We start from the raw sequence: 13,880 nt of genomic DNA, 5'->3' as shown, positions 1-13,880 counted from the left end.
TTGTGAACTTCCATGTGCAGGACAGGAATTGAAAAAAAAAAAAAAAAAAAAAAAAAAAAAAAAAAAAAAAAAAAAAAAAAAAAGACCATGAAGTGTGACATGATCAGGACTTTCCCTCTCTGATTAGTCCTGATCGGGACTAATATCCAGGGACTGGCCTGTTAAGTGTCTCATGAGCAAGAGATTTGGATCTTTTCAAGAATTTGAACCTGTCATGTACAATAAAAATGGAATCACAGCAAAGTCTCTTACATCTGGGGTTAGAAAGTGTCTGGAGAGGTTAGTATAGTGTCGAGTTGTGTTTGTCAAAATGGAGTTCAAGGATTGCCTGGGTAGCAATTGTCATTGGTGTGTTTTTTTTGTTTGTTTTTTGTTTTTTTTTTCTGTGATAATCAACTGCAGACCTAAGTACCTAGAATCCTACAGTTAAGTGGTACATGTGGGGGCTGTGGAGAGGGGCGTCTGGGTTCTTGTGAGTTCTATTATGGATATTTGAGTTTGTGAACAGTTTCATTCCATGATTCAGAATACATAGCACATGTACTCTGTGTCCTTATTTCCCATTCCTTGGAAACCTTGCCAGCTTACATGCTTTCCTACAGAGCTAGCATAAAGACACAGAGCCACACCCAACACCGGGCCTACATAGTAGCTCTTTGGAGATATGATGGCATTGTCCGGAATGATCCAGCATAGATGTCACAGGCAGAAGTGCCATCTTTAGTTACCTAGCAAAGAACTGGTAAAGAAATGCTGATATTCTTGACGTTGCAAATGGAGTTCTGTGACATTTTCATACTAAACAGAATAGCAGGCCCACGGAAGTGACTCATTAGGCATGCCAATATCAGTGCTAGAAATCACATGCTTAGCAAGGATAATTAAAGACAGAAGAAAACAAAACAGTAATTCAAACTGCATGGTAGGTGGAAGTCCCTAGAGAGTTTCTGAAGGTTAAAATGGCAAGGCATAAATGTCATTCATAATTATAACCCAAATACCCAGAAAACAAAAGGTATTGTCCATCAGGGCATTCACCAGGGAAAGTGTCTGAAAGTTTGCCAATCAGGGACCCTAAAGGCAAGAGTCACACTTAGATCTGAGTTCTCCTCCTAACAGAAAAGTTTGCAGCCTTCTGGCTGAAGCAGCTCACCCTTCCTCCTCTACCTGTTCTTTGCTCCATTCTCCTAGGATAGTATCATTCATGGAATTCCTCAGCAACCATCAAGCTCCTTTGTCAATGATCTTTTCTGCTCTCAAGAGCAAAAGATTTGCAAATGCCGCTCCATTTAATTTTCAGTGAACTTAGATTTTGATGAGGAAATTTGCTGCCATAAATTTTATTAAGTGTCCTTTCCTGATTAGTCCTCAAGGCCTTTGATAATGTGTCTCATGGTGACACTTTCTGAGTCCATAGATCTTAAATGTAGAAGTACATAGATTTACCACTATTTTCATGACTGCGCAGGATTGGTTAGTCTGCTGTATTTCATCCCTTGTTCTCTGCAGCATGAAGATGCTCTAATGCTGGTAAGTCTCTTCACGAAAATAATTTTATCAATTCATTCTTAAAGGATGCATTCTATGATGTCAGAATCTAGCAAATACCTTATAAATTCTTATATTTTTGAAGGTACAAAAATCTGATAATTTTTCCTTATACTATCACATTATTTTTCTTTAAAATGTGTACGACAACAATGTTAATGTAAAGGTGTTGATATGAAAGACCAAGACAGGCACATTGGAGATGTTCTCTGAGGAATGTTGTCTTAGTCAGGGTTTCTATTCCTGCACAAACATCATGACCAAGAAGCAAGTTGGGGAGGAAAGGGTTTATTTGGCTTACATTTCCATACTGCTGTTAATCACCAAAGGATGTCAGGACTGGAACTCAAGCAGGTCAGAAAGCAGGAGCTGATGCAGAAGCCATGGAGGGATGTTCTTTACTGGCTTGCTTCCCCAGGCTTGCTCAGTCCACTCTCTTATAGAACCCAAGACTACCAGCCCAGAGATGGCACCACCCACAAGGGAACCTCCCCCCTTGATCACTAATTGAGAAAATGCCTTACAGCTGGATCTCATGGAGGCATTTCCCCAACTAAAGCTCTTTCTCTGTGATAACTCCAGCTGTGTCAAGTTGACACAAAGCTATTCAGTACAAATGTGCACTAAGAAAATCACATCATGAACTTTAGACCAAATTGAGGCAGTTCTTTCTACCATATCAGCTCTGGATGGTCTGTGTTCTTCACCAACACTGGCTTGAACATAAGGAAAAGAATCCTCATGACTTAGACATCCAGATGTTCATAGGAAGAAAGGATTAGAAAGGGGTATGGTAAAAGAAAGGTACCATCTTTTAAAGAGGGGCGTACCCAGTATTTGCTGCAAGAATATTTAATGACCTCAATGACAATAGTTTTAGTTGTTCAGATGTCTCCAGGGTCCAGGACGATGCTCCATTTTAAAGCACTCTCAGGTGGGAAAGAGCACTCGGTGCTTTTAGAGGCTCAAAGTAGTCTTTAGATTTTAGGTCTTGTGACTCTTAGATTTTTTTTTTTAACCAAGAATAGCAGAGAATTGCCTCAGGGTTGACTCTTTGGGAACATTTGATTATGAGCAGGCTGTGGCCCAACCAGTTTTAGAGTCCCAGAGCTTTTGAAGAGGAGGAAGTCAGGAAGTCAGGGGTCAGAGCCAGATCGGACGTCAGGAGGTCAGAGCCACACTGCAGTATGAAACAGAACTGAGCTACAAAAAAATCCTACAAAAAGAAAAGCAAACAAAAAGACACTTAATTCTATGTTGAAGAATTTTATGAAATGCATTCTTGACTCTAGTTAAATGAAATTAGAATAAAATAATGGCTTGATGATATTTTGCCAAACTTGTTGATTGGCTTCTTTGTAGAAAATCTAGGAACATCTTTACCTCTTTACCTTTGCCATACTCTTTAAAATTCAGATCAAGTTTGAGTAATGAGTCAACAACAGTTTGATGGAGCATGACAATCCAATTGCACTAGAGAGATGGCTTCCTTTCCTGTTTCCAGTGACAACTGAGCTAAGTACTGAGTTCTATAGTTGTCCTTCTATCTACAAATCATCTGTCTCTGTCTACCTCTCACCTCTCTATCATCTATGGATGTATGTATGTATGTATGTATGTATGTATCTATCATCTATGTATGTATGTATCTATCTATCTATCATCTATGTATGTATGTATGTATGTATGTATCTATCATCTATGTATGTATGTATCTATCTATCTATCATCTATGTATGTATGTATGTATCTATCATCTATGTATGTATGTATCTATCTATCATCTATGTATGTATGTATGTATGTATCTATCATCTATGTATGTATGTATGTATGTATCTATCTATCTATCTATCTATGATACATCTATCATCTATCATCCATCTATCATGAGTGTATGTATGTATGTATGTATGTATCTATCTATCTATGTACTTACAGCTTATATATAGCCATAGACTTGCCATGAGTTTTGTATGAGAGTGACTAACCTTTTATAGTGACTTAATTTCTTTATTTCTAACATTTCTACTCTACTTGGGTAATCTCAGTCACACAATGACATCAGTGAAGTTCACTGATGCTTGTCCTTGATTCACCCACTGTTGTCATGCCAGGGAATGCATCTATGGTCTTCCCACATGCATTTCTTGTCCTGGTAGTCCACCGAAATTTTAATTTTTATTATAATAACTAAGTTTTATTCATCCAAGTTGTAAGGGAGCTAGAAATTTGCAAATTAGCCTGGTTTTATCATTGTTTGAGTGTCTACCATTTGCAGTTCATATTCATGTTAAATGTGGTTTCTTTTGTCTTCTGTCAGGACAGTCTGTCTTTTTAGACTCAACTCTTGAATAGCTAATTAGTTAGTATTCTGTTAACATTCTTTGAGGAGCTTTGTGTTACTTCAGTGAGAAGGAATTGATGGTGCAGGCAGTAGCTACAGAAAAAGAAAGGGGGCAGGAGAAGTCTCGGCTCGTGGTGCTGAAATAAATGCAGATCTTCAAGGCCCGGTTATATTTGAAATCAGCTCTGGACTGATCTTTTAGAGCTTGCATTGTTTATCTTTCTCAAGGCTATGAGACATCAAATATTAATGAGAAAGAAAAAAGAACAACTGAGTTAGTTCCATGAGGCTGGGAAGGAAATAAAGTAGGGATTCGAAGCTGCTCCCTTAGTGCTAAGTTACAGGTACACTGAGTGACAATGACTGTGACAGAGTGACTGAGATAGAGTGACTACAGAGTGACTGTGGCAGACAGAGTGACCACAGACAGAATGACCACAGACAGAGTGACCACAGGCAGAGTGACCACAGACTGAGTGACCACAGGCAGAGTGGCCACAGACAGAGTGACTACAGATAGAGTGACCATAGGTAGAGTGACCACAGGCAGAGTGTCTACAGGCAGTGACCACAGGCAGTGACTACAGACAGAGTGACTACAGGCAGAGTGACCACAAACATAGTGACCACAGGCAGAGTGACCACAGACAGAGTGACCACAGACAGAGTGACCACAGTCAGAGTGACTACAGTCAGAGTGACTACAGACAGAGTGACAGTGACAGATACAGTGACTGTGACAGACAGAATGACTGAGATAGATTGTGATAGAGTGACTGTGACAGAGTGACTACAGAATAACTAGAGTGACTGTGACAGACAAAGTGACTGTGACAGAGTTATTGCGACAGAATGACTATAGACAGAATGACTACAGACAGAGTGACTGTGACAGACAGAGTGACTCTGGTGACCTAAAAGTCTTGCATGCTTCAAACAGCCTTTGAGGAAAAACAATATGAATGTCACAAATGTATAATAAATCTTTGGGAAAACAGAAATATGAAGTCTTCAAATGTATACATGTATCTATCAAAGCTTTACAATGTATTCCACAAATAGATACAGTTTTTGTTTCTCCATTGAAAAGGAATAGCCAAACAAAGCCACTGTGAAGGCCTCAGGTGTGATGCTTATAGGTACCAAACACTAAGTGTCAATGAACTTTTCCCACTTTCAGAAAAGGAACTAAACTATTAAAGCCTATTTATGGAACTATAAATAAATATTACTTAAAACATTTATTTGCTTGCTATTCTAAAAATAAAAATGATCGAGGCAACTTTAGGGTAAAATCCCATGATCAAGTGAGATAATTTTAATTCTAAATTACATGATTATTAAAATGTTATTTCAGTAAAGTATCTGTCTTACATTGATTGAATCTTTTAATCTTTACAAACAGGAGATAATTTTCTGTCATCCATCCTTGTATATTTCACCCTAAACCACATGATTATATACGCGATAATATGTTCTCTTACATTTGAATAATATTTTATTTTTATAAAGCAAAGACTACTTTATCTTTCTTGCATTTGTTAAACAATAGTAGTTCTCTAAAAGCACACAAGTCCCAAAATTTGGCTTAAAATTCCAAGAGGTCTCCCACCTGTGTTGCTTAGTAAAATTCCAGCTGTGCTGATGGCTCTTAGGTGACAGACAGGGAAGGTGAGAGTCCTTGGTCTGCACCTCTTTTTCCCTTAACTATTTCCTTCCCAGATATTGACCAGTGGAACAAAGTCATCGAGCAGCTAGGAACTCCGTGTCCAGAGTTCATGAAGAAATTGCAGCCCACAGTCAGAAACTACGTGGAGAATCGGCCCAAGTACGCAGGACTCACCTTCCCCAAGCTCTTTCCAGATTCCCTCTTCCCAGCGGATTCTGAGCACAATAAACTTAAAGGTGAGGGGCTGTGCCCAGACACTCCCATCCTGGAGGCCTGGCCTGGGCTTGCACTGAGGCATGTCTGACAATAATCTTTCTTGGTTAACTCTTTGATCAGGGGTATTTAGAGTTTAGATCAGGGGTATTTACATGTCAAAAAATCATTTGTTTTTTGACATGTAAATTTAAAAGGTCAGTGTACTGCACTTCGAAAACATTTCTTTATGCTTTTTAGTTCCTAGAAAATTTACTTCTCAAGTAGAACCGCTCCCTGATGCCTAAATGTTTAAATATATAGGCCTGTGGAGAACATTCTTACTCACACCGCCACAGTAATAATCTGTTCCTGTGAGGACATGGTGGTGTAACACTGTGGACACAGCCAACCCCTCACTGAGCTAATTAATGTCAGTGAAAGTGCTTGCACTATTAAGAGTATACTCTGTGATATAAGTCCAACTTTCTTTTTTTTTTCAAATTTTTATTAGATATTTTCTTCATTTACATTTCAAATGCTATCCCAAAAGTCCCCATACCCTCCCCCTGCCCTGCTCCCCTACCCACCCACTCCCACTTCTTGGCCCTGGTGTTCCTCTGTATATATAAAGTTTGCAAGACAAGGGGCCTCTAGAGTTGAATTATATCATTTTTGTAAGTTATTACTTACTTAACATATTATGATTCTAAGACTGACACACAGATGAAGTATGACAACATGCAAACAGTCAATGGTGCATTCGTTCTGATTCTAGGAAGGCAGCATGTTTATCCGAAGGTGCAAGCTGCCTTGCTGGACACATTTCTCTCTGTTGACTGCATATGGTACTGATGATGGCTTCTAGAAAATGAGCGGGTGTTGGCAAAGTTCATTCCCCCATCAAAGGGAGCATTGCATGCCATGCCCTTTCTAAGAAGAGAAATACAGATGGTCTTCAGAGCAGATTCTAAGAGTGCAGGCTACAGGAATCTGAGGATAAAGTCAGCTACACATCAAAAAGACCTTTTAACTAAGGAGTAAGCAATTGTGTTGGGCTGGTAGACTATTGGTCATGAAAAAAAATCTTAAGACTGGAAATAGTATGTGAGTCTTTGTGCACTTTATTATTCTTGTGACCTTCAAAGTTTTATGTGGAGAGAATGATAATCAATTAAGAAAAATGTATTTATCAGAAAAAAGTGACCAATAGACACAAAATATCCTTTAGTGAATGCTTTTTATATTACTATAAAACACTATAAACCGCAGGAAAATAGTCACAGATACATGAGTGAGAACAGTTTACTACATCTTAGCTGTTCTATTAGCGAAATAAAGTGAAAATACTTGAAAATATTGAATAAGTAAATCATATATAAGAGTGAATAGTGGGAGAAAAAAGCCACCAAAAGTCACAGGGGTGTCCTGTGACTATGAGAATGGCTGGTATTTCCTAACTTTTGTTTATGCTATTTATATACTTACATTATTTCTAAATTTTTATAAGTAACATAGTTACCTTAATCTGAACATGTAAAAATAATTGATGTCCATACTAAAATATTTGAATAAAAATGTATCTTCTTGTGAACATTTTCCCTGTAAACATTTTATTATACTACAAATGAACGTGTGAGCCCACTATGGAATACATACGATGTCTTTCAGAAGAGAATAAAACACATTGGGTGCTAAATTTGTCAATATCTAAACAGGCCCCTGTTTCCTACATTATCATGTACATTAGCACATTTAGTTCTAATCTTTTATGTCGGTTACTATGAAGCACTGTCATTACATAGAAATATTTCAAATTGCAAAGTCATCTGAGGTTTTACTCTCTTGGACCAGGAGTTTTACTATGTGTTTGGAACACACCGAGTTATTTTTTTTTTCCTGTTAAAACTTTCAGATAACTAAAGTAATAGTGGTTATTCCTGCACTTAATGTAAAATTTCACATCCTTTAGAAATTAAACATTAATGTGACCTCAGGGCTAGGTTTTCAGCTGAGGTGGTGAAGTGCTTGTTTGTAAGCACAGGGACTTTGGTTTGATTTTCAGAAGCCATGTAACAAAAGATGAGGAGTGATCGTGCTCTTGTGGTCATCTCAGTGTTGAGGAGGATTGCGCATGCGCTTGTGGTCATCCCAGTGAAGAGGACTGAGCATGCGCTTGTGGTCATTCCAGTGTTGAGGTGCGGGCAGATAAAATTCCAGGCCTGTCTCAACAGATAAATAAAAGAGGTTCACAGTGCTTGGAGAACAGTGCCCAAGGCTGTGTTCTGACTTTCACACATGTGTGCCTGCACACACAGGTGAGAGAACACACACACAAACATGTTTCAAACACAAAAAATGGATGTGACTTCAAAAAATAGTGCTATTGAACGAATGTGACTGCTGTCACCGCATGTTTGTATAACTGACCCTGCCACAGCCATACAATTCACCGTGCCACCTTGTACATGATATGGAGAGTTTTCTTACTATCAGCCATGGCATGGGATGCCTTTAGCCACTAGCCACCTTATTCTACCAAATCATGTTTCCTGGCATTTCAATGCCTCATGAGCACAGAATGTTACAACAAAACTCGGGAGTTAAAGGATGTCATTTTTATCACACCCAGACTTCTTTTACACATCGGGGACATCTGGGCCACACTGGCATGCACGTCAGTTTGAACTTTACTTAAATTCTGCTGATCTGCGTTGTGTCTGAGAACATGGAAGCACACTGATCAATTTCCCACATCTACCCCCACACCTGAACCGTGCGTTTCTACAGATTGCAATGCCCCGATTCCGTCCACCTGGCATCCTTACAGATGGGCCACACCAGTTCCTTTACCTACTCAAACTTTGTGGAGGATAAATGCTATTTATAATTCTTAGAGAATCATCATACTCAAGTATTTTTAACATATAACCCTCAAAGAGCTCTCAAAATAACTTAGATTTTGAGACAAAAAAAAAAAATTAAAAGCTTCATTTATTTTATAGTGTGTGACTCTATTAGGATGACAGTAGCTCTTTTCAGTTTGTTCTCCAGACAATAAACACCCTTGCCAGGAATGAGAAGCTTAGGTGTCGCTCTTCTCTTTTGTCATTTCAGCCAGCCAAGCCAGGGATTTGTTGTCTAAGATGTTAGTGATTGACCCAGCGAAGAGGATATCGGTGGACGACGCACTGCAGCATCCGTACATTAACGTTTGGTACGACCCGGCTGAAGTGGAGGCGGTAAGCCATCATTCACAAACCACCCATAGCAAGAGCTGAAAACAGTTAAACTCACACAAAGGAGCCCACACAAGCCGTTTGTCATCCCCACACTCAAGGTTATCCCCTTCTTCAACACAAGGATTTTAACTTCATTTCTTTCCTGGACCTCCTTTGAATGGGATGCGTTCCAATGCCATTTCTTACAGTTCACACATAGGTCTCCCCCAGTGTGTTTAACTGTCAACCTCTGACGATGCAGACTTCATGGGAGAAAAAGGCTCGTTGGTTGACGCTACCTCACTTTTCTTTTCTTTATGGCGCATCGACATTGACACCGTACGGTATTTAAGGATATTTCTGTAAGGGAGCTTTTCCTAGGACACCAGTGGCTTAGCAGCTACATGAACGACACACAAGAAGACAGATATTTCAGATGGGCCTTTATTTTCTAGTTTGATTCTAAATAATACCGTATGGTATGTCTCTGGTCTTCCATTTACGAAAGGTTTATAAGTTGTAGAAACTTAACTCCTCATTTTAAAAGTAATTTCAAGCACCTACTACCCTCTCTGTGAATGTGTTCTTCCACCTTTACTTCGGCTTCTGTGGGGAGCTGCCCCATAGGTGCTGCCTGTGTGCAGGAGGCTCTGCAGACCTCCTGATGAGAAGTTCCTTTCTGTGACATTTGTTAGTGCATCTATCAGCAGTATTGCCTTTTCTTGAAAGTGGCAACATGTCCTTAAAGTATTTGAACCCTGTCACTGAGGTGATACTCCAGCTTTGGGGTTGAATTTACTCGGAATCATCCGATGCTTTCATTGCTTTTCATCTTCTCTGTGCTGCAAGGTATTCTTGCTTAAAGACAGACTTGCTTTGCTCAGATCTCTTCTCTGCACTCTATGTGTTTTCTGGAGCCGACGATACTGAGTTCAACCCTACCCAATTCTTATGTCTTACTTACCCCTTCTTTGTGTATGTGAGAAGCAAGAGGTTAGTATTCAAAGGTTCCAGGAGACACTAGTCCTGGCTCCCCCAGCTGCACAAAGGGGGCCTTTACTTTCTTGTGTGGCGTTTTTCCTAAATTTTGTCCACCTGAGAAGTTCTACCATGATGTTGGTGTCTCAATTTGCTTCAGGCTTATTTTAGTAACCTGGTTTGATTTTTATAAAATGCAATCCTTCCGGTGAAATGCATTGGAGTTTCTAATGTTCTTAAAACTAGTCTATCGTCTCAAGACTCAAATATAGATTCTTTCCTGGTCTCTCATACACTGTAAAAACTTTTAAAGATATTCATAGAGTAGAAAGTTCAAAAGAGAAATAAGTATATGAATAAATATATTTAAAATTAGGTAGTATGGATTTTTTTCTGATAAAATTTAAGAAAATGTTTTAGGTACCTTTGCAAAAATGTTAGCTAAAGATAAATCATTTGACATTGCCAATCTTTTATTGTGAAAGCTCTAAACCTGTGGCATGTTTATCTTTCCTTATATCTGATTTCATGTGCTCAATCTGTTTTTAATGGATGGCGGCCTCTAGTTTAATTGGAGTCATAAAGCCTGCATTTGGAATTCACTTGTAATTATGTTGCCTATAAAAGAGACAGTTACTTAGAATCTACAACAGAACATTAGAATAATATCAATGAATTTTTAAGTTTATTTCAACATTTCATCCTTTGTAGGATGGAAAAAAAAAACCCACCTAGACCTTTTCTCAATATTATCATCACAGAGCATAGATAGTAACAAGACAAGGTGTATAAATTTAAGGATCCAGTATAGTCTGAGGATTTCATAAAGGAATCAGCTAAGAGAGAAGAACGAGCAAGTGTTCGACATCAAAACTGAAGTCACTGGCTGCACACTTGTAAAGCTGTCTTCTATCTATTAAAGTTGCAGTGGATCCTGACTCTAGGGCAAGGGTGGTTTATTACTCTCAGAATTAAATTGTGGAGGTCATAACCAGTAAGAAACAAATCCTAAGAGTGTGGGAATAACCACCAGACATGCTTTGTTAACCTACCTGTGTGGGGTCAGAAGATCCCTTGAGTGTCTTGATCCCTTGAGTGTTGAAAACAAAGGATACAGATCTAATACATGGTTTGGCTTGTGTTGGGATCAGGTTTGAAGCCAGCCGTGAGGAGCCACCATAACATGGGTGCTGCTGTCTGAGAGCCCCTAGGACAGTCATGGTGGCTCCAGGGTTACTCTGGTTATCTGGCCTTAAGGACAGGTTGAGCCAGCCAAGCATCTTGTGTTCTCCAGGTTATGAGCCCTAGGTACCTGAGAATCCAGAAGAGGTGAGTAAGCCATGTGTGGCCGCTCCAAGGTACTTCCAAAGATAAGCTGAAAAGACAGAGTGAAGAAGGAGCTATGGGTGCGAAGAGGGCTAAATGCTGGGACTGGTCCCTTTCCTGGAGTCCTTGGGGAGACTCAGGAAAGGAACTCTGTTGGGAGAAGATAGTCTATACTAAGATTGTTCATTCTTTTTCAAAACTGAAGATTAATTTGCATACTAAAACTGACATGGGTGAAAATTTAATCTACCTGTGCTCTGTACACAGAGTCAAACAGCCTGTGGGCATGTCTATAGGTCTATAGGGTATTGCCCTAATTGATACAGAAGCACCCAGCCACTCTGTGGGTAGCACCTTTACTTGGGCAGGTAGTGCTGGGCTAAGCTTGAACCTCTGGCTTAAGTTTTCATTCTTGCCCTGACCTCCCTTGACAATGGGCTGCAACCTGTAAGCTGACATAAGCCCTTTCCTTACCTAAGTGGATTTTGGTCATGGTGCTTGCCATAGCAGCAAAAAGAAACTAGAAGAGAGACTAGGACACAGCGTTACAGAGTAATTCTGTGCAGTAGGTTGGCAAATATCAAGGTTTAGGAACAGCTACATAGACACAAACTGTGATACAATATGGAACAACAAAGCAGAAAATACCAGCGTTTGCCTGATGCTGTGGAGAGCCAGAACTGATGCAGCTGTACCAGTTAAAGAATGTAGAGGAGGTCATGAGGACCAGTTGGGCAGTCAGGAGTCATCTCTGGAGAGACATTCAACTCTGATGGGCACTCAACAGTGGTTGAACAAAGGAAGGTGTCAGATTAAGTCAAAAGCAGGTGCCCTTGAATCAACCAAGAGATTAGCAAAGATATGCACGTATTCAAAACCCAAGATCAAAGAAATAGTTTATCGGAGACCAGTGGTACTGGCTGTCCAATACATAGAGTTGGGGACATAGGAGAATCCACTTACTTCTACTGAGATGAGTCAGGAGACATGCCAAGTCATCTCCACTGTCTCCTGCTGAGATAGTTTCCTGTGGCTGAGGGATGAGTCTGTGATGCCCAGCTGGGAAAGGTCAGCCCCTGAACCACAGAGCAGATCTAGGCAGGAAATCAGCATCCAGCCCACAGACTGCACAGACCTAGCAAAGTTCTCTTCATTTGCACCTTGGAAACCTCTGAGTGGAAGAGAAGTAAGCGAACAGCTGAAGACATCCTTCCAAGGAGAAGAAGTTGAAGGTTAGAAATGGACAAGGACCTTGCCAGTAAGGTGAGGTAAAGAACATTTCTAATAAGTATACAATTTCCTCAAGTATCTTGCAATTTCTTGTCAAGAATGTTAACCTGATAGCCATGGCAGGAGACCATGTTCCTTTGGGGGATCCTGCTGAATTTTTGTACTGTCTCCCACTTGTACAGGGCTCATGGAGAGCAGGGTTGGGCACAGGCATGTTGGGGGAGTGGGGCTAGGATCTTCCCTTCGACTGCTCTACTTCTGCAGATTTAATGCCCACTAGGTAAAATGATACAGTCATTCCTTCTCACTCAGAGCTTTTGGCTACTTTTTCCTTTTCTCCTTTTTATTTTTCTTTTTGTTTTTGGTCTTTCCTTCACTCCTTAGGTTTCTTTCTCTTTTCATCAACTTCTGCACAATTCACACAGGCCTTGAGAATTCTTCAGTAGCTTAAGTCTTTACACATTGGCTCTACCAAATTTAAAAGTCACCTCTCTTTTTAACATAGACAATGATGATTTAGCAGTGCCTTTAAAAACCAAGAATCAATCCAGCTGTGATGACATGTGGGTGAAGTTTCAGTACATGAAAGGCTAAGGCAGGAAGATTGCCCAGGAGTGTAGGCTAGCCTAGGCTACATAGCAAGTGCCTAGCTAGGAAGAGCTACTTAATAAAACAGTAAGACCCGACTTACAAAACAAAACACACAAAAGAACAACACAAGTTTCCTGCTGGGGACAATCTCACCGATGTGGGTTACCTATCTTATGTGCTTATCACGTGTCTAATGCATAATTCCTGGATGGGGGAAGGGGCTGTCCCTCACAGGTGTCAATCATCTGTGCATTGCAGTGACAACCCTCTGACCCTCCATCAGACACGGAACAGGCACTGTATTATAACAAGCAGACGGCATTCATCTGTCTCGAGCTGATCTTAAACAGCCATTTAACTCTGGGTATGAAACAGCAACTTGGCCAGATTTTTATAACTGAAATGTATATATAATTGCTAAACGATCAAGCAATGCTAAGGTTGTGCTGCCAAGGACTAGAGGTGCAGCTTTAAGACTCACTTGAATTTTACTGACTATGTGCTTCCTTCAAAGTTCAAGTAGTTGAGATTGTGGATAGGAAATTAGTCTCATTCATCACGACTGTTCGCTTCCAATCCCCTCAGCTATACTTTCACAGTACAAGCTAACATGATTTTATTATGAACATCTTGTTTCTTGCAGTATTAAGCCTACTTGATGAATGAGTTAATTTATGTATGGTTTCTACACTCACTTTCTGTGGCTTAGCTCATTGTCATCCTTTGAATTCTCTAGAATCCATAATGGATTCCTTATAATGACATCATAAACAACAGA

At 39.8% G+C, this 13,880-nt stretch overlaps 1 protein-coding gene across 6 annotated transcripts in view; it reads left to right on the top strand.

The window, feature by feature from the left end:
• The window catches only part of Mapk10 (mitogen-activated protein kinase 10), a 288,159-nt gene that overhangs the window by 235,017 nt on the left and 39,262 nt on the right, over positions 1-13,880 (top strand). For all 6 annotated transcript variants that reach the window (XM_029544976.1, XM_029544977.1, XM_021210549.2 and 3 more), the window contains 2 exons: positions 5,618-5,800; positions 8,874-8,998. In XM_029544976.1, coding sequence (XP_029400836.1) covers positions 5,618-5,800; positions 8,874-8,998 — 308 coding nt within the window. The remainder of the gene's footprint in view (positions 1-5,617; positions 5,801-8,873; positions 8,999-13,880) is intronic.

This window comes from Mus pahari, chromosome 13, assembly GCF_900095145.1.
Source record: "Mus pahari chromosome 13, PAHARI_EIJ_v1.1, whole genome shotgun sequence".
Classification (NCBI taxonomy): domain Eukaryota; kingdom Metazoa; phylum Chordata; class Mammalia; order Rodentia; family Muridae; genus Mus; species Mus pahari.
This window is presented reverse-complemented; position numbering and strand designations above follow the sequence as displayed.